This window comes from Lonchura striata, chromosome 17, assembly GCF_050655825.1.
Source record: "Lonchura striata isolate lonStrDom1 chromosome 17, ASM5065582v1, whole genome shotgun sequence".
Taxonomy (NCBI): domain Eukaryota; kingdom Metazoa; phylum Chordata; class Aves; order Passeriformes; family Estrildidae; genus Lonchura; species Lonchura striata.
This window is the reverse complement of record NC_140719.1, coordinates 1811403-1839205: the sequence shown is the minus strand read 5'-3', so window position 1 is coordinate 1839205 and position 27803 is coordinate 1811403. Positions and strand designations below refer to the sequence as shown.

Below are 27803 nucleotides of genomic sequence, written 5' to 3'. Positions count from 1 at the left end.
GATTCCTTCTGGCTGCGCTTCATGCCAGCGCTGAGGATGAAACCTCGTGAGTGGTTTCTGCTTCTTGACTTCCCACATCCCTTCTAAGCTCATTCGGAAAACATCTTCCCTTGCCCAACGTCTCCACCAATTCCCCTGCCCCTTTGTTTTTATTTAGCTCTGTAATTACGCTATCTGACCGTACAGTGATTTGGAATGAAATCTGCATAAAAGATATTAAGAAAAATAAATCTGTGTTTTGCAATATCTTTGAAGTTATCTTTAGGCTGGGCAACAAGAGCAAAATCAGCATTTGGCTTTCTACAAATCTTTAGTTTTGTGGAGCTCTTGGGAAAGACGATTTCATGGGCTGGGGCTGGAAAATTCACAAGTTCAGATTATTTTATTAATACTATTAATAACTATTTTTGGCATTGCTTCACAAGGAAGAAAACATCAGGTATGTATGAGATGTAATTATGTTTATAGTTAATGCTGTGTGTTTTCCAGGGGAAAAAAAAGCACTGATTTTTTCCCCTTTCTTTTTGGAGGAAATCAACAAAGTTTGCTGAGCAGTGATGAGTGTTATGAGCATGTGGTGAGGAAAAGCTCTTGGTGGAGGGACAGGGTGTCGCGATGAGTTTTGTGTGATGGTAGAGAAAGGCTTTTCTCTGTTTGGTGTTGTGGCAAAAGAACTCAAACATGGGGGACCAGGAGCTGAGAGCTTCGAGGCTAAAATGGCAGGGGGCGATTTCAGCCCTGGGTGTGCTGGGGGGGAAAGAAAGTGTTGGGGAAGCAGGGGTGATGCTGCCCAAGCCATTTGGACAATCATGGAATCACAGACTTTCCTGAGATGGGAAAAACCAACAAGGATCATCGAGTCCCTGGCCTGTCCCTGCCCAGACCCCCCAACAGCCCCACCCTGGGCATCCCTGGCAGCGCTGGCCAAAGGCTCCTGGAGCTCTGGCAGCCTCGGGGCCGTGCCCATTCCCTGGGCAGCCTGGGCAGTGCCAGCACCTCTGGGGGAAGAACCTTTCCTGCTCTCCAGCCTGAGCTGCCCTGGCCCAGCTCCGGCGGTTCCCTCGTGTCCCTTCTGCCGGGCCATCTGTCCCGTCTCACCCCGTGTCCCCTGGGATGCCGCTTAGTCCGTAGCCCCTTCCCCGGGTGCTCAATGAGGTGTAGAGGCGTTCGAGGCCTGGGGAAGCCGTGCGGGACCCGGGCACTCCCGCAGCTCCCACCCGCCGGGCTCTCGCCCCTGCCCGGGCCGGGGGCACCGCGCCGCCCGGGACTGTCCCCGCGCCGGGCCGGGGTCCGCAGCCCGCAGCCCGGCACACGCACACACACACGGACACCGCGGGACACCTCCCGGGGGGCGCCGCGGCGCGGAGCGGCCCCACGGCGCCGAGCGGCCCCACGGCGCCGAGCGGCCCCGCGCCCGCCGGGCGGCGGCCGGGCCGGGCCGGGCCGGGCTGCGCGGTGCCCGGCGCGGGGGCGGAGGGCAGCGCGGGGCCGGCCGGGCGGGCGGCGGGGCTCCCGCGCCGGGCCAGACTCAGCCCCTTTCTGCCGGCGCCGCCGGCTGCGAGCAGCGCTGCGGCTGGAGCTGCCCCCAGAGCGGCTCGTGATGGCGGCGGCGCGGGCTCGGCAGCGGGAGGCGCCCGCCCAGCCCTGCGCGCCGCGCCGCTAGCGGCAGCGCCCGTGCCCGCGGCGGCCGCCCCGGCCCATGCCCCGGGGGGAAGGGGGGCTGCAGCAGCCCGGCGAGCCGCCCACCCGCGCAGCGGGGGCATCGCCCCCACTCGCCGCTCCTGGGAGGGCGGAAAGGAGGCAGCGGCGGCGGCGGCGGCTTTGTGCGCGGCGGGCGGATCGCAGGCCTCGGCGGCGCGGGGCTCGCCTGCTCCCGCCCCAGCCCCATGAACCAGCCGGACGGCTCCGCTCCGGCGGCGGCGGCGGCGGCGGCAGCGCAGGTACGCGGCGGCCGGGCGGCGTGTCCCCGGGGGGAGGCGGAGGGAGCGGGGAGGAAGGGAACGGAAGGGAAGGGAAGGGAAGGAGGGAGGGCGGCAGCCGCAGCCGCCCCGTCGCGGAGCCCCGGCGGCGCTTTGGCGCAGTGCGCGGGGGCAGCGCCGGCGGCGGCTCGGACCCCGCGGTGCCGGAGCCCGCGGCCGCTCGCACCGGGCGGAAAACAAAGCGCAGCTCAGCAGCCATGTCGCGGACGAGCCGCCCCTCGGCCCGGCCCGGCCCCGCTGCCCGGCCCGGCTCGGTCCGGCCCGCCGCGCTCCGTGCCCCGCGCCCCTTCTCCGGCCTTTTTCTTTTTCTTTTCCTTCTTTCTTTCCCACCCCCCTCCCTTTTTTTTTTTTTTTCTTCCCCCTTCTTTTAATTTTTCCTCCGGAACGTTTTTTTTTTGGTTTTTTTTTTGGTTTTTTTTTTTTCCTTCCCCCCCATTTTTTTCCATTAAAACGACGCCACCTAGAGGAGACTATTTCGTAAAAAAAAAAAAAAAAAAAAAAAAATTAAAATTGAAAAAAAAAAAAAGGGAAATATTTTGCTATTTCTAATTTTTTTTTCCCCCAGAAAGTTGGGGCCGGATCCCCCATGTTGGGGTTCCTCCGGCAGCTTCCGCAGCGCCCCGCAAATTTCGTGTGTGTGTCCCTTTGGAGCCAAAACCGGCTCATGGAAATGAAAATTAAACAGGAATTTGAATGAATTCAGGTTTTTCTCCCCTCCACCCCCATTTTCTGGAGAAAAACGGAGCCTGGGAGCAGCAGAGTGCTGGGAAAGGAAAGTGAGTCAAGTTTTTGGTGGGCCCCCCCGGGTGAGCTGCAGGGAGGGATTACTTTGGGAAAGTGGGAGAATTGCTGTTCCGGAGCAATTAGGAATTGGGCTTCATTGTAATTTTGAACTTGTGCAGCAAGCTCTGCCAAAACTCGGGGTTTATTTTTTTTCCTTTTTGCTGCAGTGCTTAAAGTTATTTTGTTTGAAATTAGGAGTTTTGCAGGAAAATGAAGAATCCAGAAAATTTGCTGTGGACACACCCAATTTTTTTTTTTTTTTTTTTTTTTTGATTTTGGATTTCGTGCAAAACTGCTGTTAAACAATGAGATTCTAAACACAGTCCAAGAAAACACGAGGACAAGCAAAATTAAGAGTCGAATGTCAGTTTTATTTTAGAATTTCTTGGCTTTTTGGATGGTTTCTCTCGGCATAATTAAAACAGTTTCCAGCATTTAATTTCCTACTTCTTTTGTAGAGAAGAAAATTTCCATATTATGGTTTTTAGGTTTTTTTTTTCCCCTTCTTTTTTTAAACACACTGTAATAACTCTATGTCCTATGGCTCACATAAATCTAATATTTACACAGGTTTATTATAAGGTCCGCCATGATATTGTGAATATGCATAATTAACAATATTGTGAAAAAATAATTGCAGATTTTGTGATTTTCATTTTTTTTCAGACTGAAGTGCCTTTAAAGGGCTCAGCCATGATATTTTTCACAATTTCAAAATCCTTTTTCTCCTTGACTGTTAAAGCCTTGCTGGAGTTTGAATTGAATTTTTTTTTTCATTATTATTTTTGGTGGGGTTTTTCTTAATTGTTTTGTTTGTTTGTTTGTTTTAAATAGTCCTATCCCTATTATTTTGCTGTTACAGAGTGCCTGTGAGTTCTGGACTGTGCACACACTGGTTTATTATTGTAGGGTTGCCCTTGAATACTGGGGTCTTGGTATTGATCTTTTTAAAAATAAATAACAAAAGAGCACTGAAACATGCATTGTTTCAAGAAAAAGCAGTCTAGGAGAGCTACATGGCCTTTCCACCCAAAAGTGGGGGAGGGAGAGGAAGAGAAAGATTAGGTCAACATTGAGTTTTACCAACCTTGACACAGTATCCTCTCTAAAATGGGGACAAAATAGCAAGATGGCTGGCTCCACAGCTGCAGCAGTTTGGATTTTTTTTTTTTTTTTTTGGAAAAAAGCATTTTTAAATTTTAAACTCCAAAGTGAGTTTCTGGTGCTGCTGGGCACCTACCAGAAAATGCTGAAATCTAGGTTCTGCACAAAATAAAATTAAATTTCGAGCCAGGATGAATTTTTAATTTTGAATCTCAAACCCCTGAATTTTTTTTTTTTTTTTTTTTTTTTTTTGGTTTTGATTTTCTGTTCCATGTAATTTGATACTTGCTGGAAATCAGAAAGGAGGGACTGGTGAATTCAGGGTTTGGGGGCTGTTTTCACTTTTTTCCCCATTATTTTTTTCATGTTTTGATTTTTTGAAAGTGGGGGGAAATGGAAAAATTTGCAAAGCAGGATAACTCTTGGGTGGAGGAAGAAATACTCTGAAATGTCAACTCCATATTTTTATTTTTGCATTTATTTGTCCCCAGCCCCCCCGAAGGGGACCCACCCTCTTCCTGAATCCCTTTTTTTAGCAAATAATGGAGTGGGAGGCCGGTGCCAGCCCGGCAGTGGTGCAGTTAGAGCCGGGTGGCACATCTGGGTAAAAATTACACACAATGCTCCAAATTGGATTAAACAATCCCGGAGAATATTTTATTCATGGTTTCATCCAGGAATCCGTAGCGTGGTGGCTTTTCCATGTTCTTACCCTCCAAGAACTCCCTTCTTTGAGCTGCACCCCAGAACTTTTACTATGATGTGATTGTACCCCAAGAAACTGTAGCTTTAATTTTTTTTTTTTTTTTTTTAAGATTTCATACGTTTTTTTTTCTTGTGCGAATCAGACCTTTTGATGCTGCTTTTCCCTTGCCCTGCCACACACCCGGAGATGTAGGGAGCATCCCCGTGGATTTGGGATTTGGCGGGGAATGCACTGATGGGTGCTGCATTTTAATTAGAGCTAATGACCAAGCCTCAGTTCTGGGGTCACAGTGCCAACTGTGGCAGCGATGCCTTTCGAGTTTCTCCTGAAGCAGAGGGGCTGAAGCTGGGGAGGCCCGGCCTGGAGGTGTGTTCAGCTGTGCTGGGGGTGCTGCTGCTGCTGGGGGTGCTCTGCGTGTCCTCCCTGCACGGGTTGCTGTGGGAACTGCAACCTTTCCCATGGTTAACTCCCTGGGGAGCTGCAGCTTTCCAGCACCAGCTCCCGCTGCTGGGGCTCTAATGGGTCTGAATCTCACCTTTCTGCCTGTCCTTCCAGCACAGACCTGCTCCTGCCTGGAAAAGATTTCATAATTTTTCATAGCAGTCTGCCTTCAGGGGGATTTTTTTTTCCCTTTTTTTTTCTTTTCTTCTGGAAAGTTGATCAATATTTTATCCTTTTCAAAATTGCTGTTGGCAGCATGGAAGGGGAAGGGGAGGGAGGGAGCTAAGCTGAGTGATACCAACAGATTTCTTGTGACATAACTGAAATGTATTTTTTAAAAAAGAAAAATTTCCAGGACCTCATTTTCAGTGACATATTTTCATCCCAGAATGAAAACAGACATAATATTATTAAAGTAGTAGATAATATTTATACAAATGCCATATAAAACCTTGGGAGGTTATTGCATGACTCCAGGATAATTTAAATATATTTCACTGCCATAATGCAACGCCGGGAATAGTTCAGTTCATGGGTGCAGTCACGTGGCCCCGGTGATGCACAGTCAAGTTTGGAATTATGCAAGTGCAGGAGTGAAATTAGAGTGGAATTAGTATTCTAAAAATTAGATTAATTTAATTTTAATTTTATTTTGCAGGGGAGAGGGTTGAAACCTGCTCTAAGGGTCATGCTGATACAGAGTCAGGATTTGTGCCCACTGTGCCAGGGCAGCTCAAGCTGGAGAGCAGGAAAGGTTCTTCCCCAGAGGTGCTGGCACTGCCCAGGCTGCCCAGGGAATGGCACGGCCCCGAGGCTGCCAGAGCTCCAGGAGCCTTTGGCCAGCGCTGCCAGGGATGCCCAGGGTGGGATTTTGGGGGTCTGGGCAGGGACAGGGGCTGGGCTGGGTGATCCTGGTGGGTCCCTTCCAGCTCTGTGGATCAATAATCCTTTGGTTGCTGTGCCTGTTCAAGGATTTCCACCTTCCCACCATGGCATGGCAGGACTCGGTACGAGGTCCTGGATGTTGCTGCTGGATGTGGTGTCCGTGGCACAGCTCCGTGGCACAGCCCCGTGGCACAGCCCCGTGGCACAGTCCCCATGGCACAGTCCCCATGGCACAGTCTCCATGGCACAGCCCCATGGCACATACAGCCCCATGCCACAACCCCATGGCACACACAGTCCCCGTGGCACAGCCCCATGGCACAGTCCCCATGGCACAGCCCCATGCCACAACCCCATGGCACACACAGTCCCCATGGCACACACAGTCCCCATGGCACAGTCCCCATGGCACAGCCCCATGGCACAGCCCCGTGGCACACACAGTCCCCGTGGCACAGCACCCACACCACAGATCCTGCAGGGCCACGCTGGCAGTGTCGGGTCCCAGGCAGTGCCCATGGAGCCACTGGTGGCCTCTACTAGAGCATCCCCAGCTTGAGCGTGGCTCCGATTTCAGGAGGGGCACAGGGGAGGGTGCCAGCCAGCCCAGGCTGCTGTGGGATAAGGGTGTGCAGGAAGTGTGGCACATCCCAAGGGTTTGCTTCATCCCCCATTCCCTGCAGCTGCTCCCCTGGGCTCTGTGCTTGCTCCAGTCCAGGCTTGGCTCACTGCAGGTGGTTATTTGTGTGCTGGGAGCTGTAAGACATACAAAGGTGGTCCTTCAGTTGTGGGGAGCCACACCAAAATGTGAGTTTTGTCAGAGGTTTGCCAGATCGGGCCCTATTTGTACATCATGTACTTAATGGGGTGAGGGGAAGAGCCTGGGCAGGGGCTGCCAGTGGAGGCTGTGCCTGTTCTTGGTAAGGGACGTGGGGAAATGGCCCCAGGAGATATTTATTTCTTGCAATTTCTACATTTCTGTGCATCCAGCATTGTGCATATTTGGAATTTCACATTTACGGATTCCATTTGGCCATATCGTGTTCTCTGGGGAAGAAGTTTCTAATTTTTAAAGGTCTTTTATGGATTAATTGCTAGTCATCTGCCTCCTTTTTGCTTTTGTTTGGTTCCTTGAATGTCTCTTGATTATTTTGTACTATGTGATGCCAATTTAGTGGTTAACTAGTATGCAAACTACATCTGGACGTGTTGACTTTGCATTAACAATCATTGATTTGTCTGGAGCAAGGGAATAGAAATGAATGCTGCTGTTTACCATGGATAGTATATGAAAAATAACCATTTGCAATGTGCCTTTCATCAGGGGCACAGGGCTCTGGTGCAGCTTGTCACAGTGGCTCTGCCGCATCATGTGAGAGCTGGATTTTTAAACCATGGCACCAGGAAAAGGGACTGGGGAAGGCAGTGGCTTCTGCTGTGTGGGGAAGGTGCCCCTTGTAGGAGCAGCTCCTGGTGACCTTGGTTAGCTCTGGTGACAGTGGGAGTGGGGTAAATTTGTAACAGAGAGGGAGTGGAAAAACATGAGTCTGTAATACATAACATGTAACATATAATATACACCACATGTATAGAGCTTTTGGCTTGGGAACATAACCAAGAGGATTCAACATTTAATAATCAAAAATAATAAGCAGAAGGTTGAGTTGATGGTGGCAGCAGCAACAGCTGTTTGTCCCCAAGCCCCATGGCCGCAGCTGTGTGGAGGGCTCTGGATGGAGCAGGGTTTGGTGCCTGCTGGCCCTGCCTGGCCGTGGGGAAGCTGGGATGTGGCTGTGGCTGTTCAGGTGGCCCGTGGGATGTGGGAGGCATTGCTGCACACTTGTGTCTCCTCTGGAAGAGGGGAAAGGCTGAGCAGATGCTCTCTTTGCAGAGAAGGTCTCTTCCCAAGATCTGCTGAAGACATCAAAGCTGCCTTGCTCACGTTCCTTGGTGTTTCAAGTGACAGTCACAGTGGTCCCTCGGTCGAGCTTTGGTATTCAGACCTTGAGTCCCTTAGATCCACTCATCCCTGGACCTTTTCTGCTGTCTCTTGCTGAGGGCTGTCACTGCTGCTGGTGGGGCATGATGCTCAGTGTCAGTGTTGGTCATCCTTTAGGCTGGGCTCAGCAGTGAGTTTCTTTCTACACTGAAATTGCTTTGCTCATGTGGGAACATGCGTGTCAGAGCCCAAATGATGGACACAGGTCATCTCCTGAAATGTGGGGTTTGTACTCCAGCACTACTGAGAGTGTAAATGCACAGGGACGTGCTGAGCAAGCTGCATGGTGGCTCTCTGAGTTACTTGGGTTTCACTTGTTGGATTCTCCCAAAGTCAGCAGTGGCAGAAAAAAGAGATTAAATAAAGAAAATTCTTCACTGAAAGTGCAGAGAAGCTTTGTAATCTGAGTGGTGCATTTGGGTGAAGATGCAGCATGGAGAGCACGAGCAGCGTGGCAACGACACAGGTAGATTGGAATCCATCCCTTAACTAAACCTCCTCTGTGCCCATGGAGCAGAGTTCTGTGCTGTGTGTTTTCCAGTGTTTTGGCAGTTCAGTGGCAGTTAGCTCTGGTTCACTGACTGGGCTGTGGGGGCTTGTGCCAACACTCAGGAGCTCTTGCTCCAGCTGGGATGCTGCCTGGGGAGCAGGGGCAGGGTGGGGGGCACAGGCCATGTTCTGCCTGCCCTTGATGGGGTCAGACCAGCTGGACCCCGTGCCCGTGCCTCCCTGGGTGTGGCTGTGCCCGGGTGACTTGGCCGAGGCCAGGGCAGAGTCCCACCCTGCCAGGTGATGGGACTTGTGGTTGATGGAGCTGTGCTGCCTCTGGAGAAGCTGGAGGCCATGTGGCTCTTCTGGGGTGAAACTGCAGAGCCCTGGGTCAGCCTGGCATGGGGCTGTCCCCATGGGAAGGCCTGAGGGTGGCCAAGCCTTGTGCTTTTTGGTGGTGGAAGCAGTGTCACTGCACCAGTTCCTCTGCTAGAGCAGCTTTCCTTGGGAGTCCCTCCCTTTATTTCCCTCACCTGTATTTCCTAGGCACTCCAGTGTGTGCTTAGAAATGTTTTGCTGCTGTACTGTACCTGCAAAGATTTAATTATATAGGCAAGGCTTTCCTTGCTTGTGATTCCCAACACTCCTGCTTGTTTCATGTCTATATTTGGCTGGTGTAATGTGGAAAATAAGGCTGGAAGTGGAGAAGTAGAGACTGGAGAATTTGCCTGCACTGATAAGGGGCTGACAAAGGGAAACATGAATGTCAGAGTGTGGAACAGAGAGGAGCTGCTGGAGCCTGCCATAGGTATTTGAAAGATCAATACCTGTGCTGTGTTTGTGCATTTAGATGTGCCTGGGACACTCCTGGATGGAGTGAGGTTCTCGGGTGGGTCTGGGATGCTGGGGGGGCTGTTGGGTCCATACTATGCCTGGGCCAGGAGCACAGGAGCTCTGTGGTGTTTTCTGCCCTGGCTTAGAAATCAGGGATGTTATCACACAAGGTTTGATACCTCAGCAACTGACAGAAGTGAGAGCAGCCAGGTGTGTCAGACCTTCCCACTGGCAGTGAGCTGAGCCAGGCTGGATGGGCCAGATGTGCTCACGTGCCAGTGCTGGTGTCCCAATGGCACCACTGTATCTCCAGGCTCTTCAGGATTTAATATTTGTTGTGATTTTGTTTTACTAGATACACACAGGCAGCAGTAATTTTATGGAAGTTAATTTTCTGCTCTGCGTGGGTGTAGGTATCCTTTCCTGCCTGAAAATAGCAGCAGAAGTCAGTTTTCTGAAGTTGGGTGTGCTTGCATTGAAGGGCCGTCATTTACTGCTTCCAGAATGTTGAGAACAATTTTAGTGCAAGTATTTAATTGCTTTAGGCCTATTTTTAGAAATATTAAACCTCAGTTTTCAGAACTGCAACCAAAGCCAGCAGCTCTGCTGGTGTGGGAAAGCCAGGAGGGGAACCTGGAGGAAAACCTGGAGCGACGTGGGCTGGCCCCACTGGGAGCAGGGCAGGGCATGGGGTGCTGCAGAGCCTTTGGGGTGCACACTTGAAACCGAGTTGTCTGTATTTTGGTGAGATTTTTTTTTTTTTACTACTCTTCTATTTACTTGGTTACATGAGGAGAGAATGAATGAATGAATGAAACCCATTTCCAGCAGATTTGTACAATTTCTTGTGTTAAGTCTGCAGGCTGGTGGATGTAGCTTGGAGGCTGAGCTGGGAGCATCCCAGAGAACAGTGTGCAGGCAGCCCCAGTAGGGCTCTGGCTCGAAACCCAAGAATAGCTCCTGCTTTTCTGGGTGTAAATCTGTCACTTGAGGTCTGATGTGCCTTACTCTGTGGGCTGCAAATCTTGAGCTTTCACTGGTGTTTATGAGATATTTGTGATTTTGAGGGTGGGAAGAGAGTTGTAAGAAGGCAGGGTAATTATTGGCTGGGAATAAAATACCTTTTTGAATTTGTGCATACATTTTGGAAACCTCTGTGGGGAGGGACAGCTGTATTTGGATCAGGCTGGTGGCAGGGGGATATAAAAATCCCCTTGGGAATCATTGGGATTTCTCTTTGCAGTCAGGGGTTGCTGTTGAAGATGCTGAGGGGCAGTGGCAGTGACACCAGGCTGGAACCTGGCCTTTGGTGGCCCTGGCAGGGCTGGAGCTGGACTTCACCAGGGAAGGAATTAATGAATGACCACCAGGAAGGTTGCCCTGGGGTGTGTTTTGACTTGGCTTCAGGACATCTCTCTGTTTATGGTTAATACTACTGGGGTTACTGCATATAACTCCAAGAGAGGCATATTTTTACCTTCTTATGTGCCTTTATTTTAGAGGCCTTTAAATTTGGCTGGTTGGTGATAACAGCAGTTAGAACTGGCATTTCTCCTCCATGGGGTTTGTTAGGACATGCCAGAGACACAGCCTGGCAGGGGACCCGCTGTGCCTGGAGCCGGGGTGGGCGCTGGGCGAGAAATACAAAATGTAAATTTATCCAGAGAGGGTGTTCAGGTGGAGATGCAGCAGAGATCCACATCTATCCCCTGGGGTCTGGGAGCCTTGCTGCACTGCAGCTCCTGGGACTGCTGGCAGATGCCAGAGGGATGTGGGAGAGTCCCCTGGAACATTTATTGGAGAACAGCACCCCAGAGGTGCTGGCACTGCCCAGGCTGCCCCGGGAATGGGCACGGCCCCGAGGCTGCCAGAGCTCCAGGAGCCTTTGGGCAGCGCTGCCAGGGATGCCCAGGGTGGGATTTTGGGGGGTCTGGGCAGGGACAGGAGCTGGGCTGGGTGATCCCTGTGGATTTCTTCCAGCTCTGGATATTCTCCATGATCCCCACATGGAGGGAATAGCAGTGCTCTGCATAAATGAGAAGAAACCTCAAAATCTAGATCCCTTTTCCTGAAATCTTACATGTATTTACATTTTTGGTGGTTTTTTTTTGTTTGGTCTTCTTGTTTGTTTGTTTGTTTGTTTTCTTTTTTTTTTTTTCCTATGTAATCTAATTTGGTTTAGTTGCCAGAAAGTAGAAAAGTAGATTTGCTGAGAGTGCTGCGTTTGCTTTTGGTTGCTGATAAGGTGGAGGAGATAAGTCCCACGTTGTGGCTGTTTGTTTGTGTGAGTGGGAAATGTTTGTGCTTCCCTCCTTTGACAGGGAGCTCCTTGGCCATCCTCCTGCAGCATAAACACTGCTTGTGATTGGAGTTCATTATGTGAAATTTAAAATGTATAAAATGAAATGTTCCTGTCTGCTTTAAGCAGACATATGTCTACGGTTTGCAAATTAACCTAATTAAATATATATGTAGAAATTTATGATATTCAGCTCCTAGCACAAGGTATGCAATTAGCATCCTTGCCAGCAAGGAATTTTCCATTTCTGTCTTGACTTTTCCTCATAGGAGATGTGGTTTGGGGTTTTTAATTTTTTTTTTTATTTTTAATCTTCAATCCCTAATTTTTGTTCTGCTTTGGAATTCACTTAGGGACAAGTCCTGTGGGGATTTAGGCTTGTGGTTAAATTACCCTACAAGCAGCTTTGACTGAAGTCAGTGAAACATTCCCTAATTCCTAGGCTCCAGCCTGTCCCTTTGCCTCTGCAGGACAGGAGGAGTTTGTTTTGTTAGGAGAATATCATGAGCAAAATAGAATTCTGGGGAGAAAAATTGCATTTGAATATTTACATTTTTCAAGTCTCTTCCTTCCTCCCACCCAAAAATAGCAAAAAAACCAAAAAACTATGTGTCTCCTTGTGATTTATGGAATTTTCAAGTGTTTGGCCAATGTTGTTTCCAAAACACCCCATTCCCTCTACCTGAGCTGTCTCTATGGCAGGAGGGCCCTCACACAAGAAGCACAAATCCATTATTACAACCTCTCATTTAGCAATATTCTGGCACCAGGAATACTACTTTTAGTTCCTTTTCTGCTAAAGTGTTGGGTTGGGTTTTTTTTTAAATATTTAAAGTTTGATCACGTTAGAATAGTTTCTTATATAAATAATAATTTGGTCTATTTTGCATATCAATAGTTGACTCCATTTTCTTCACAAAAAGCCTTTTTTCCCCATAAACATCCCCACTGTTCCAGCCCAGAAGGTACTCTTTATTAGTCAAACCAACCAAGTCATGACGTTCCCAGCTCAGCTATTTTAATGATCCCACAAACCCAAAAAAGCAGTAGGAAATTTTTCAGAAGCAAACTGCAGAAACTTTTTTTTTTCTTTTTGGGACATCGTAAGTTTTCAACTTTCTGTCCAATTATTTTTGTTACATTTTTCCAAGCTTCAGGCTGTAAACTCAAAGAATTTGGAACTGTTCTTTCTTCCTGGAGATTGTTTAAGGGTGTCAAAGGTGGCCCAGCACTGGGTGGAAGAGCTGAGGGCTCGGCAAATGTACTGCCTTCATTCCTAATATCTGTGCAAGGTCTGTTGATAATTCTGCATGGGCAAGGTGAGATGTTGGATCATAACCATTTTCCCCCCTTGGACATCTCTACAATTCTCTCCTCCTGTGTTTTCCTTTGACTTTTCTGCACTGCTGTGCTTCCCCATCTCTCTATTTCAAGGCAGAGGGGATTTTACTCTGAGCTCTGTCCCTTTGCAGGAGCTCTCTGCTCTCCCAGGTTGAGCTCCTTGGTGTCTCCTGCCCTCTCTGGGTGTTTCTGTGCCCTCTCCATTACAGGGGATGGCTTTTCAAAGGCCATCAGCAGCTTCATTCCCAGTTCTCCATCACCAGATGTTGTGGGGTGACCAACTCCATGAATTAGAAGAAGAAAACTGTTGCAGGCTGGTTTTGGGGTTTCCTTGTGAGCCTGCAGCCTTGCCAGCTGTCCCATACTCATGTCCTTTGTAGCTCCAGCTATGGGACACGTGATTTACTGTCAGAGCTGTATTTTCCACTGGTTCAGGTGTTTCTTTCTCACCTCAGTGCTGTGCCCACTTTGGAGGCTCCTCAGATCTTGTCCCAGGATGTGCTGCAGCCCCTTGGGATGTGGATTTTCTGTAGCCTGGCATTACCCACCACCAAGGCAATCATTTGGCTAATTGCAGCATCTGCAATTTATTTAGGCAAACAGGGGACTGAAAAATATTTGCTTTCACTTGCTTGTGGGATTTATTTTTAGGGTTTAGCTTTGTGCTTTGGGAAGCAAAGCCAAGCCATCCTGGTATCCCTTTTCCCTGAGGTGCTCTTTGGGACTGTTCTGGCCACCGTGTCCATGGCACAGGAGTTTGCCTGGCTGGCTCACCCTTCTTGCCCTCGTCTGCTCCCTGGTTTTGTTTGCAGTCTCTTTGCAGGTGGATCACCAGGGGCTGTGCGTGAAGCTTTATGCAGGGGCACATTTCTGTCCCCACGCCCATAATGAGTGGCTGGTTCCATCAGAGGCCCTCAGCTGCTGCAGAGGTGCCCCTGAGCCTCCTGCCTTGCCTCGGTGGATGCTGATGGCTGATTTAGGCACCTCGGTGGGGAGCAGGGGCTGCTTTCCCTGCACTGCTCCCTCCCCAAACCCGCTCGGAGCAGATGGCTGCGGGACCCCACTGTGATAATGAACTATTCCTGCCCTTTATTTTCCCTCTCTTAATCAGTGGTTAATCAATGAGGTGACTTCTTACTTCATCCTGTGCATGTAAAAGTGCTGTGACTGCACTTGCCACAAGAGCCTTTGCAGAGCAAACTCTTTTGGAAGCCTTTTGGAAGTCTGTGTGCACCATGCCCTGTCCTACCTGCCGCTGCCTCTTGCCAGCAGTGCTGAGAACCCAGTGACTTATGGCTGCAGGCACCAGGGTGACTCCAGGTGTTCCTTTCTAGTCCATGGGAACGCTGAGTTTTAATTGTTCTGTTGTTTTTGATTACTGTTTATAGTCATTTTTCTGCCACAAAAATGAAGTTCTGCAGTTCCTTGGAGCCCTTTTGAAACAGTAGGGTCACATTCAGTGCTTGCTGATTCATAGGTGGACAGCAGTGATTTTGGGGGTGCTGGGTGATTTTGATAGCTTAATGCCTTTCACACTTTTGGGTGGATGCTGTTGGGCCCTGGAGATTTTTAGTTTTTTGCTGTTAATTTTGCTAGGCAGGTCTGCAGCTTTTCCTGGTGACCCCACAGTTTGAGGCGGATGCTGTGCTCATTCCTCATGAGGGAAGAGTCCAGGAAGGGAAGTGCCAGGCCCTGTCACAAATGAGCACTGGTGCAAAGAACTTGAATTTTTGTCCTGTGGTTTTATCATTCTTCAGTGCTTGATTTATACCCGAACCTGGCAGATTTCTGGTGTTTGTGTGTTTGATTATTAATTTTTTTTTCCTTCAGTGACCTGTTTCTCAAATTTTTTTCTGGATTGACTTCTTTATGGCTTAAAGTGTAGCTTCCTTGAGTTTACATTCTCCTAATTTGGGCTTCTTTCTGAAGGTGTCTTTTTTTTTCTAATGGCCCTTTCCATTTTGCTGTTAAACAATAATTTTTGTTTAACAAACCCCCTTTGGTAGGTGATAATCATCTCCAAGTTTTCCACCTTACCTGAAAGGCGTTTTAGCTGCTACATTAACACTCTTAACAAATTTTCCTGTTTATAGAATTATAGAATGTTTCCTCCTGTGAGGAAAAGCTGAGAGAATTGGGATTGTTCAGGCTGGAAAAGAGAAGGCTTTGGGGTGACCTCACTGCAGCCTTCCAGGGAGCCTGCAAGATACATGAGAGAGATTCTTTACAAGGGCTGGACAGGACCCAGGGAATGGCTCCCAGTGCCAGAGGGCAGGGATGGATGGGAGATTGGGAATTGGGAATTGTTCCCTGGCAGGGTGGGTGACCCTGGGTGCCCAGAGCAGCTGTGGCTGCCCCTGGATCCCTGGCAGTGCCCAAGGCCAGGCTGGACAGGGCTGGAGCAGCCTGGGACAGTGGGAGGTGTCCCTGCCATGGCAGGGGTGGGATGGGATGAGCTTTAAGGTCCCTCCCACCTCAAACTATTCTGGGATTCCCTGATGTGCCGTGTTTGGGGACACAGTGTGGGGACAGAATTCCTGTGTGTGGGACCTTGAGCACCATTTCTGCATCAAACTGTCTTTCACGTTTGCAGGTCTCTATGGGGTTATCTGAATTCTCCTCTGACTGAAATTGTGTTTCCTGCCTTGGCAGAGAGCTACAGCCTCTCTCATGTTCCTTGGCATTTTGAGCATCCCTCTGTGCTCTGCTTTTCTGGGATGGGCTCCCAGTTCATCAGGGTTCTCTGCTACCTCCTGTCATAATAATCTTGTTTCATTTATTGGACTACACTTTGCTTCTCTGTCAACACAGCTCCATCATTCCCATGTAATTTGGATATGGATTGCAATGCCTTGAGTCTTTTGTCTCCTACCTGAAATTTTATGAAGCTCTTCAGGGATACATTTATGACCTCATCAATAGAAAATGCTTCACTTACACTGGTTGTTCCTGTAACTTTGATTTTCTCAGGCTTTAGTTTAAATAGGTTTTATATGCTGGCATCTGTTTTCACTTTGGTTCTGACGGTGTCTGGCTTACTCAGAAGGGCTCCCTTTGGCTCAAGCCCTCCTCAGTTCCCACCTTGAAGGGAGGTTACAGGTGGGGCCTCGTGGGATTTCACAAAAAGGTCCTGAGTGTCACTTTTTGAGGCTGTGCTGTCCTTTGTGCCATTTGCAGGCATTTTTAGCAAAGTGTGGTCTCTGCCATGAAGTGAGAGCCATAGTCTGAGCTTAAAGTTGGTCTCCATGTGGGCTGCAGCTGGTGGAGAGCAGGACCCTGAGCCCCCTTCTCCTGCCTTCCATCCTTCCCTTGCAGCCTGAGCTCCTGTAAGCAGGGCAGCACCATGCTAGTGAGAATTAAAACAGAGTAAAAGGGGAAAAAAAGGAATATTAAGAGGAAGAGATGACAGTTATCCTTGAGTTAGAAGTTATCAAGTGCAGAAAATGGATAAAGGAAGTTAAAAACACAAGGGAAAAAAAATCTGCCTGTCAGTGCAAGGAAGAGTAAGAAAGTATTTGTATTAGGAACAAAAGAAATTCTAATAATGGTTTGTGTAGACTTATCACGGCTGAGGAGAGGTAAAATGCATAATAAAGCAGAAAAACTAGACATGTTTAATAAATATTGCTGTTCCCTATTTGTAAGGAGGAGGAATGATCCACTCTCAGCCCCTGTGCACAGGGGATGCCAGGGCCAGCTTCTGCCAGGGGCTGAGCAGGGCAGGGGTTTCCAGCTGCTCCCTGAGTGAGTTCCCTGGGCACTCCTGCCAGGTCTGCCCCTCGGGCTGCTGCCTGTCTTTCCTCCTGTAGGATTTGGGTAAAGTGAGAATATTGCGGAGGATTTGGTGGTGCTGCTGTTGTGCTGCCTTGGCCTGGCCAGGGTGGGGAGGAGTCGGTGGGAATGTCAGGCTGGATTTGTTCTCCATCAGAAGGGATGGAGGGATTGTGTCCTGAGCTGGTAGAACGGTTGATTTTGTGTCATTCCCCAAAAAGCTGTATGAAGCAGGCTGCAAAGAGGGTCTGGCGTGAGCACAGGCATTGACAGTGGTGGTGGTGAGGAAGGAGGGACTGCAGCTGCCCACAGGGATTTGGGTCATGGAGTCTTCTCCATCGAGTGAACTTTGATTTGGATCTTGGGACTGGGCAGCTGGAGGGATGGGGCTGCATCTGCTTTTGGTGTGGGGAGACCAGAGAGGAGTGGAAGTGCCAAAGCAGGCTTTGGGTGGGAAAGGGACAAACGCTGCAGGGTGAGCAGTGGCACTGAGTCTGGTTGTGCACAGCAAGGGAGCCGTGTGTGAACAGCTCTTCTCTTGCCTGTGCTTTAATAAATTATCCCCATTTCAGTTCCCTCATTTCCTTCAGAGATGTTGAAAAGTTGGAGAAGACACAGAATATGTGAGTGGAGTGAAGCAGTTTGAGGCGTCAAAGAAAATACTCATTAGTGTTTGTTCTTAAACATCTGGGGACGTGTATTGTATTTTGGGAAACTCCCCGCCAAAAAAAAACCTCACTCATTGATTTTTATCTTCATGGAGCCAGTTCTCCATGGGTTTAAAAAGCAGAAAATTAAAAAAACAGGTAGCAGAGCGCTTGGTTTTAGCAAAGTGCATAGCAAGAAACAATACCTGGAAGTGGGATCCAAACACTGAGATGACAAAATGAAGACGCAAAAAACATTTCTAAAAGTAGGAGGTGGAAATTTTGAGCAGCAGGGTAGAGTGGCTGTTAGAACAAACTGCCAAGGGTAGCTGTGGGTGCAGCATGCTGGGTGCTGGTGTTTGTTCTCTCTCTGTGGAATAAGTGCTCAGGGTTGGAGCAGTGAGCCAGGGCAGAGCTGTGCTATGGTGTAAAGAATGGCCATTCTGTGGCCTCACAAAAGATCCCACTTTCTGCCTCTGTTTTGGTGTCCTGCTTCCAAGTGTCTGGAAGCAGATGGTTGGGGAAGGATTGTAAGGAACAGAGGCAATATTGAGTCAGCTTCCCTTTAATTTACTTTCTAGGTTCCAGGAAATGGACCCTAAATTATTCTCACTTCCAAACCCTACAGGATGCTCCAAACCCTCACTCACACCCTGGTGCAAGCTCTTGCATGAAGTCAAAGTACTTCCAGGTGGCTTTCTCACCCCTAGAAGAGATATAACTAAAGAAATTAATATGTAATCTCCTGTAACATTGAGCACAAAAGGATATTTGTTTACTTTTTGAGGCAGGAAATTATAATGAATAAGGTAGTTAGGGAACACATGGGACTCAATCATTAAACAGTCTGCTTTATCTTCCTAATGCAAAAGCAATGGGCTGAGCAGCAGAGAGAAGAGTGCTTAGAGCAATATAGAAGAATATGGATTTTAATGGAAGCACTTGTGGTCTAGAGGAGACTCCATTCCCTCTCCTAAGAGGAAACCTGTTATTGAAAAGGGAACCTATTGTAGAAAACCTCTTGTAGACAAAATGGGAGATATTTACAAACTGCTGCAGACATCAGAGAGGAAATTTCCCCTGGTTGACTCTGAAATTAGGCAAAAAAAGCAGCAACTGAGCTGAGGTGGCTGAGTGAAGATGTAAACAGTATTAGGAGCAATAAGCAGTAGGCTTTTAAAAAGTATAAACAGTCTGGTAAGGAGGAGGATAGGAAGATCTATTAAAATAAGCAGAAGGCAGTTAAAAGGATAATTAGGAAGGCAAAAAGAAGTAGAGAAGATCTAATTGCTAAGAATATTTTGACTTCAAAGAGTTCTTTATATATACTCAGAGCAGACAGAATCTAGCAGAGGAAACTTGTCCACTGAAGACAATGCCAGGGATTGGAGCAGGAGCTCTGGGAAGAGTGTGTTTGTAAATGAGCCCTTGGGTGCCTCTGGCTGGGGCTGTGCCTCCAGGGGTGTGCCCAGGACCCAGCTTGTGTCCTGTGCTGAGAGCCCTGATCAGCCAAGGGAGCTGCAGAGCCCTTGGGCACCTTCACATTGCGGGGATGCTGTTTGTAAGCTAAGGTTTGTGCAGCTCGCTGGGAGCCTTGAAGTCTTCATGTTGCTTGGCAGAAAAGCCTTGTTGCTGCACTCACCTGTGAGTGTGGGGGTGACCCTGTGCCACAGGCAGGCCTGAAGATTTTTCTGAGGACTTTCATGACTGTCAGGTTGGAGAAGACTTCTCAGATGAAGATACCTTTTCCAGAAGAAGACCTTTGACCAGTCATCGCTTTTTCAACCAGAGAAGAGCATTCAGTGCCATGTCCAGTCATTTTGTGACCTCCAGGGATGGGGACTCTATCACTTGCCTGGGCTGCCCATTGCTATGCTTGACCATCCTTTCCATGAGGACATTCATCCTGATGTCCATCCTGAGCCTGCCCTGGCCCAGCCTGGGAGCAGAGACTGATCCCCCTGGCTGTTCCCTCCTGTCAGGAGCTGTGCAGAGCCACAAGGTCCCTCCTGAGCCTCCTTTTCTCCAGGCTGAGCCCCTTCCCAGCTCCCTCAGCCTCTCCTGGGGCTCCAGCCCCTTCTCAGCTCTGTTCCCTTCCCTGGATATAGTCCAGCCCCTCAAGGTCCTTCTTGATGTGAGGAACCCAGAACTGGACACAGGACTCGTGGTGTGGCCCCATGAGTGCAGAACACAGAGGGACAAATCCCTCTCTATGTTCAGCAGGCGCTAAATCAGAAGGAAAGATAATGCCACAACTAAAACACATTCTGGCTGGAAGTTCATGAATCTTGTGCATAAAAACCTGGGGACAATTTATGCAGTTTCTCACTAAGCTCACCCGATTTAGATTTTCCTGCTTTGATCAGAGTTGCTTTTCTCAGCAAGCTGCCCTTGTGGAAAGCTGGAGTGTTATGGGCTCTTTTGTATATGTAATTAAAAGCAGTCTTGTATCTTGATATCCCACTGTGGTTAACGTTTCCTTTAGAAAAATGGGTTGACTTTAACAGGCTGTGAAAACTGGGGCTTCTTCTGGTGGCCAATGCAGGGGCAGATGGGCTCCTCTTCAGCTGCTTATACGGGTTTGGAGAGTAGGATCAGCAACGCCAGGACTTCTTGTTTTGTTCTGGTTTTTGTGTTTGTAAGGTTGGATTCTGTGTGTTCCCACGCTAGATCAGTTGTCATAGTCTGGAGCAGGGAGGTTTTCCCAGCAGTGGACACTTCCTCTTGGTTCCACCAACGTGCCTTGTCGCTGTCTGCTCACAGACATTTCTGGAGCTTGAATCCCTACTCTTCACCGAGCCGCCGCCACAGTGTGGATTTCAACGAGTTTGGGAGGAAATTAGCAGTGACCCGCGCGGCTGCAGTGTGCGGCTGTGCAGGGCTGCTCCTGGGGAGCTGTGGTTGCACGGGCAGTGCCTCGCCAGCGGGCCGGGTTTCCGTGTCAGCGAGCGCCGCGTGCCGGGTGTCACATCCTCACTGGAGGCTGGAATTCGCCTGGCCAGGAATGCGACCAGACCATTGTTCCTAGATTAGGACTTGTCCCTTGAAGCATCACACCAGCTGCACAGAGCGTTTCGGACCCACAGCCCTGCCTGCGCGTTCAGCTGGGGGCTGCCGACTGCGTCGGCTTGAATGAGGTGTCCAGCTGTGCCCAGCATTGGTGCCATCTCTGCACAGCCCCACACTCCGTGTCCTTATCTCAGAGAGGGCCTCCTGGTTGTTCTTGCACAGCCCTTCCTTTCTTTGCAGGCAGTGAAGTAGCAAGACCCTTCCTTGGCATAAATGAGATCATAGGGTGGGAGAGCAGCAGCCCCTGGATTCACACCTTGGGGCTCAGGTGGAACCAGCAGGCCTGGTTAGCCTGTTCCATGATGGCAGCAGGATGGTCTTTAAGCTGTTATGTTTCTGATGTAGTGGAGAAATGTCTTAATTATTGAATACTTACGTTTTCAAATGGGTTGAGAGGTTCATACTGAATGTTATTAGTCCAGATAAGGAATTACAGTCTTAGGAATGAAAAAGCTCCTTGTATAGAGAAAGAGCTTGGGAGTGATATTGGGCAAGTTCCAACAGGTCCAGGTGGATGTTTTCCATGTGCCCATGCTGTTTTAATATTAAACCTCTTTATTTTCACCTGCATTAAGTGCTAATGAGAGCAGTGTGTCTGTGGGGCTGAATGGGAAATAAAGCAAGACAAGCACACCATGTATATTGCTGTGCTCTGCTTTCCTCTTCCCTCAAATCTGATATCCTCCAACTTTATATCACATCCAACCAAATTATGATCAGAGGAAAATGGTAATTTGATTCAAGGGGAGAAAAGTTAAATTAAAAATCAAAACCAGTGTGTGGGATATATTTGTGCAGAAGTTGTGTAGATCTTGAGGAGAAGCTTTTGTCCATCAGCAGATTTAATTGGTAGCAAAAGATGTTTCATCGTGTACTGGAAAAGAAAAAGAGGTCTGTGGAGTTCTGGAGCTACCAGCCCAGACAAAGAGGAGATAAAAGCAAGAAATCCTGGTCGGGGGAAGGGTTTGCTGATGAGATGTTACTGCACTGAGCTGTGCTGGTGCTGGAGCTGCTCTCAAATCCCAGCTTCTCTGTCCCCACACACTGTGGTTGGGTGGCATCAGCTGAAATGTCAGTGAAGGGGAAAGGGGTGGTTGAATGGAGTCTCTAAATGAGCCTTTGGGACCATGGCAGGTGGGAATGGGATGCAGGACACTGTTGGGACTCACTGTACTCAGGAGCCCTTGCTCTGGGACAATGTGTCCCTGGAGCTCAGGTCCTGGCAAGAGAGGGTAGTTGTGTAGATCTGCTGCCTGTAGTAGAAGTAGTGGTGGATGAGACCAAGATGTTCCCTAAGGTGCCCTCCATAAACAGTTCTGTCACTCCTCTGTTTTGTTGGAGAGAGATTTTCCAACAGACCTGTCCTTCAGATTTACTTTGTGGTCTTGCTGGTTTTGATCTGTCTCAGTTGCAGGATTTGTAGTGAAATGTTATTTCCAAAAATAAATTCTGTCCTTTGAACTTTGAGAAATGAATCCTTTTTCTTCACTTTTTTCTTCACTTCCTTGAAAGGATCGTTTGGAGTCTTTAAAAGCTGAGTAATACAATTTTCAGTAAAATTCTTCTCCAGCGAGCCTTCACCGGCTGCATCAACTCCGACGAAAGCAAGCGCAAGCTCCACACCTGCACTCAGGTGTGCTGCTGGGCGTGACGTGCGCGGGGTGTAAGCTCCACCAGCGCCGTGCTGTGCCTGCCAGGGAGTGCTGAGCGCCACCAGCAGCTGCTGCATCTCCCGAGATGCGCCTGCCATGCTCCTGGCCACGCTCTCGTGTCTTTTGGCACCCAGCGGCAGCGCCGTGGCTTTGGCCGGCGCTGCAGCCTCGTTCCCCGCTTGGCCGCGGCCGCCGGAGCGCTGCAGATGTGGTGTCAGACTACCAGATCCAGCCCAGAGACTCCTTGGCTTGGCGTACCTTTGTGGCTGCCTGCTGCCTGCATGTTCAGAGGCATCCAGGATTTCCTTTAAAAATAGCTGTGTGCTTTTTATGAGGAGGATTTTCCAAGCGCAGTCTGGAGGCAGAGCAGCAAGTTACAGTCGCGGGTTTGCGGCAGCGTTACTGAATAACTGGAGGTGTGAACTCCCTCAGCCCTCGTTTGTTGGATGTTAACGACACTGCGAGTCATCCTGGGGAAGGGAGGAGTGGGTGGCAAGCAGAGCCTGAAAGATGGGAAAGGGAGCCTGGCCAAGAACATGCTGTTGCCAAAAGACCAAAGTGCTGGTCCTCTGCCTTCTGTCTGTGGTCATCTGCTGCCGATCTCATGGGCTCGTGTTTGCTGGAGCTTTCTAGAGGTTGATTTATGTCCCTAACCTTGGAAAAGCACATTTAAAAAGCCAAAAAAACCCAGGGCTTTGTGCCAGGTTGGTGAATAACGTGGCTTGTGGAGGGGAGCAGGAAACAGAAAGAGAAGCTGGATGGGTATGAGGAGGAAGGCAGCACATGGTACCATCAGACCACAGCAGCCACTCAGGCTCACCTTTCTTGTGGTGTAATGGGATGGGGACTGTAGCATTAAAACCAGAGCACTGAAGTTCAGCAATGCTGTGCATGTGAAGGGAGCAGTTTCCTTCGGCAGCTCTCCCTGCAGTGTGGTCAGCAGCTCACGTGGACGTGGTTGAACCTGCAGGAGGGCAGCTCGTGGGGTTGCTGTGACCTGGGTGGGGATGTTGCTGCAGCATCCGCTCTGTTTGGGCCTCAGCTCTGTTCCCCTCATGCTTTAAGGCACGGTGTGATTTAAGCCAGCAGCAAATTTGGAGCTGTCATCCCTCTGTGCTCACACTGAGGTGTGATTGGGCTTTCTCATACAACTTGATAGCAGTGGCTCATTGGCTTGTGTAGCATCAGCTCCTCAGCACTGCTGACTGAGGTCGGGTCTGGTGCAGCTGGGCACTGTGAGTCACAGTGTCTAGCCTTGTTATAAGTAGTTGAAGAATAAACCATTCCCAGGGTTGCCAGAGCCACGGGCAGGAGCAGGAGCTGGGTTGTGAGCGCTGGAGCAGTGCCACGTCCCCCCTGCCGTGCCCTGCCTCCACTGGGCTGGGACCAGACCCCACACCAGCTCCCATCATGGCTCTGAGCCCTGGAACAAAAACACCCCCGAGCAGTGCACTCACCCTTCCAGCTGCTGCCAGGCCTCCTCGGAATTTTTATCTCAATAACTGTATTTAATGCCCGCAGACTTGGGGAGCTTCTGCCTCGCAGCTGGAGCCATGCAGTGGCCATTGCTTTCCAAGAAGCAGGTGGACCTTCCTCTTAGGATGAAGCCAAATGGAGAATTCTGTTTCAGGACATGCTATATAGAAATATTTGTGTCCCATCTTACTGCTTCCCCCTGCAATGCATGCAGGGCTCTTGTGCCAGGTCTGAGCTCCAGGCCAGTCGTAGAAGGCTCCTGAGAAGACACATGGAAACCCTCTGGCTCACTCCCTTTGCCCTTTCCAGCCTTCTGCCGTCTCCAGGAGCCCTGCTGCACCCTTTGGATGTTGGCTTTGAGTGATTGTTTGCTCACAGGTGTGCTTCTTGAGCAGCTCCCTCAGTGCCCAGCCAGTCTGGCTCACACAGAGCTGTGGGGTCCAGCAGGGGCTCGTGCTGGGCAGGCTGACCCCACAGGCAGGATCCCAGCACCCCTGTCCTGGAATGACACCAGTAATCCAGAACCTATGGCATGAGGGGGGACTGATGTCCTGTGGTCTGACCTGCCTAACCCAAGGGACTGGAACAAGGGATGCCCTGGGCAGCTCCCCCTCTTAGGCTCCACTTTTCCCAAAATTTGCAGAGGTTTCCCAAGGTGTGGCTCACCAGGGGGCACAAAGGCTTGGTGACAGGAAATGGGGTGAAAGCAGCTCTCTGTTCCCAGTGGGACAGGAGGCAGCTGTGCTGGAATGTGCCCTTGGTCAGCACACCACCTCAGGAAAAAGGGTAAAATTCCAGAATTAGGCAAATGTGCAGCTTCCCTGTGATGCTGCTTTTCTTTATGTGAAACTTCTTTATCAGCAGAGTGACAATGGAGGGCAGCACCTAATTTCATCAGGGATTACAGTCATTTCTGAGCAAACTCTGTTTGCTGTGGTACCGTGGGGATGGCTGTGAATGAACCAGCTGAGTTTTCTGTTGCAATGAGAATTTATGACAATGTGTTCTTAGCCTGGCAGAGTCTGGGTCTGCCTTTCCTTCTCCCTGTTCCCTGGGAGAGGGACTGCTGGCCCTGAGCACTGCATGTGGAGGTAAAGGACCTTTTGCCTCTTAGAATTTTGAAATAAAGCACATTTGACTTTGATATCTTGGGATTTTTCTCCCATAAAATGTTGGTGCTCAGAGCTACATATGGCTACTCCATTACTATTATGTCTGATGGTTTATTGAGACAATTTGGGCCATTTAAATTTACATGAGTTTACCCTGTTACTGGGATTCTTCGGAGCACAACTGAAAAATAAGTAAATTGATATTAGTGGCTTAAAGTGCTACTATGTAAAAATTTGCCTTTTTGAAAGTTAAATAATTTTTAAAAAAATTAAATAGTAAAAAGAGTTAAATAAATAGTATGAACGTTTAAGAAAACACATTTTTGGGTTTTCACACAATGGGGTACATACCTCTGTACCCCATTGTAACAGTTATTTAAAGCTTCTGCCTGAAATGCCACTGCCATGTGCTTCTCTGCCTCTGTCCCAGTCCTGGCACAAATCTTGGCACCACATCTGGTGCTGCTGGAATGAAGGAGTAGTGAAATGAAACTTGGTGGATTTCCATTCCTCCCTCACTACTCCCAGAGTAGTTTTGGGACAGGATGGCCAAGCCTGCAGGCTGTCGTAGGGATGGGTTCATGGCACAATTGTGGTTTCTGTTTATTTTGACTTTTTAAACAATTCCTTCCCTTTCTTCTCCTACTGGTAACTTGCACCGAGCTGATGTTTTCACTGCATGTAAAGGCCAATTCAGATCAGGTTCAACACCTTCCTAACACAGAACATGGATGAATTGGATCCTTTTTATAATTCTACTCTGACTTAAGTGGTTTGCTTGCTTTTAGTGGTTTCTGCCTGTTCTCCCCCTTGGTGCTGCACATCTCCCCCTGCAGAGCTGTGAGAAGTTCCATGGGAGGGGTTGCACCCCCCAGCCCCTCCTCAGACTGTGGTCAGCACAGGGGATCCTCACCCATTTAACCTTTGCTTTCCCTGGGAGGATTTGTTCAGTCCCAGCTGCTCTTGGCAGTCTTTTACTGCTCAGTTTATCCAGGTCACCTGAAACTTGGCTGTGTTGCAAAGACCTTTGATGATGTTTTCATGGGCATGTGTGGTTGATGTGTGTGGGTGTGAGGGGGCAGAGGAGGGACGAGCCAAGGGAGCACGAGCTCCAAAGAGCCCCAGACCATCACTTCCCAGGGTGGTTTGGAGTCTGCTTTAGTTCTGCCAAGGACAAGTTTGGCTCCCAGCCCCTGAAGATGGCCAAGTGTGAGTGGGAAGGAAGCGTTTCACACCTTTTAATGCAGTAATTAAAATGCCTTTGGGGGGCTGAGGTGTCCATCCACAGTGTCAGGGCATGGAGCAGCTCGGTACCCACTGGGTGCCCCACGTCACTGCCAGCTGGGAGAGCACCAACTGTGTGCATGTCCAGGGTCGTGCTGGAGGTCCTGCTGCTCCTGCAGCCGTGTCTGGGCTCAGGGAAGGTTAGCTGGGGAGTTGGAGCCCATCCTGTCACTGAGCTCTTGGGCACTTCTGGGCTGGCCATGACCAGGTCAGGCAGCACGTGTGGCTGCCTGCACATGCTGGCAGTCAGCAGCTAAAGCCTTTTCTGGGGGACATTACAGGTCCTCCTGCAGTGACAAGAGTCTGAGAAACCCCCTGCCTGTATTTGCTCCTGCTCAGCCCTGCATACACAACAAGCTCGAGCTGGCTTTCACAGCTGGTCACTTGCTTTAAGATGAGGTTTCTGTGTGATCACATCAGGCCTGGGGGGACCTGGTGAGATTTTCTGTGGACAAAAGGACCATCAGCATGTTGAACACAGTGTGGGGCCTGGAGTTCTTATTTGGATTTTTTAATAAGTGTTTCTCTCTGAGCAAGCAGGAGGTGGTGTTGGTGTCCTGCTGCCTGAGCACCCGTTCCATGGGTGCAGCTCCACAGGTGTTCCCTGCCTGGCTATTTCCATCTGGCACCACTTGAGGGATTTTGGGGCCGTGCCTCCCGTAGGCTGGGGAATGCAAGCTGCCTTTGGCTGCTGCCTTTGCTGCTGGAGCTGTGGAGAGTGTGCATGAACATGTCTTTGGAAGCAGCACTGCTGGTGGAGGAGCTTCCTTCATTTCATGTGCCGAGTGCCGCGGGTCAGGGTTGGTGTTTGGTTGCTGCTGTCAGGAGCTGGTGTCCCTGGGGCAGTGGTGTGTGCTGCCGTGCCCAGGTCACTGTGGCAGGCCCCTCTGCTGTGTGTGCCTTGGGGACCTTTGGAGGGCCCTCCTGGAGGGGGACGCTGCCTGCTGAGCTGGCAGGGTCGGCGTTGGTGCGGTGGGAGCAGGAGCTGCTGGATCCCCTGTGTGAAAGGGGAGGGAGTGTCAGAGAGGGAGCTGCCCCCAGGCCATCAAACCGCTTCCCCCAGAAGCCCGTGGGTCTCCTCCCTGGCCCTAGTGCTGCAGGGGAGGCAGCCCCGGTGCATCCCTGTGGTGCACCAGCATGGTCCCACTGCAGCCAGGGCTGCTGGCAGCCTCCAGCCCTGCTGGCCGAGGGCTGGATGGGACCCTGCCTGCCCTTTTAGCATTACCAGCCTTGCCCCCAGCTGCGTGGCTGATGGGTGAGGCTGCTCCCATGTTCCTGGAGGAGCCTGTGCCTGCTCCTGCACTGCTGTGCTCATGCTGCTGCTCGTGGGCTCCTGTTTGCCAGGGCTGGGGTGCAGCTCGTGCCTTTTGTAGCTAATCCACCTCTGGTTGTGCTCTTCTGCTCTCCCACAGGGGAGAAAGAGGCTCTTCTGATCTCAGACAGCCCCAGCAAAGGGAATGATGCTCTCCTGTAGGCCAGGATGTCTTATTCCAGCTAAGAGCACAGCTCACTCTGTAAGCCAGACAGAACCCTCATTTGAGACCCTGGGGTCTCGGCTCTGGGCCTGCAGAGGCTGTGGGAATGGTGGTGGCACTTTCCTGGTGGGAACCGGGCTCTCATCCTCGATTAGTGCATGCACTTTGTGTGCATCCTTTAGCCATGAGCATGCAGAGGAATTTTCCTATCTCCTCCTTGTGCTCAGGAGTGATAAATGAGAAGCTGGACAAAGAAGTTGATTTGGTTGATGGGGTGGACATCAGTCAAAGGACTTGGACTTGATCTTGGAGATCTTTTCCAGCCTAAACGATTCTGTTATGTTGTGCAGGGTGCAGGTGCAGTGTGTGGTGGCTGTCCATAGGAACTGGCCTGGACAGCAGCTGAACAGTGCCCAGTGGGGCAGGGGATGCAGGCAGGGGATGCAATGAAGGCAGG

General features: G+C 49.9%; 1 protein-coding gene and 1 long non-coding RNA gene across 2 annotated transcripts in view; both read left to right on the top strand.

Annotated features, from left to right (window-relative positions):
- The first annotated feature begins 1621 nt into the window (after positions 1–1621).
- ZNF618 (zinc finger protein 618) overlaps positions 1622–27803 on the top strand; it is a 148631-nt gene continuing 122449 nt past the window's right edge. The window contains exon 1 of the mRNA XM_085594010.1: positions 1622–1940. Within this exon, the coding sequence (XP_085450136.1) occupies positions 1887–1940 (54 nt within the window). The 5' untranslated portion in view covers positions 1622–1886. The remainder of the gene's footprint in view (positions 1941–27803) is intronic.
- The window catches only part of LOC146765850 (uncharacterized), a 61985-nt gene continuing 36180 nt past the window's right edge, over positions 1999–27803 (top strand). The window contains exon 1 of the long non-coding RNA XR_014958792.1: positions 1999–27780. This is a non-coding gene — a long non-coding RNA (uncharacterized LOC146765850). The remainder of the gene's footprint in view (positions 27781–27803) is intronic.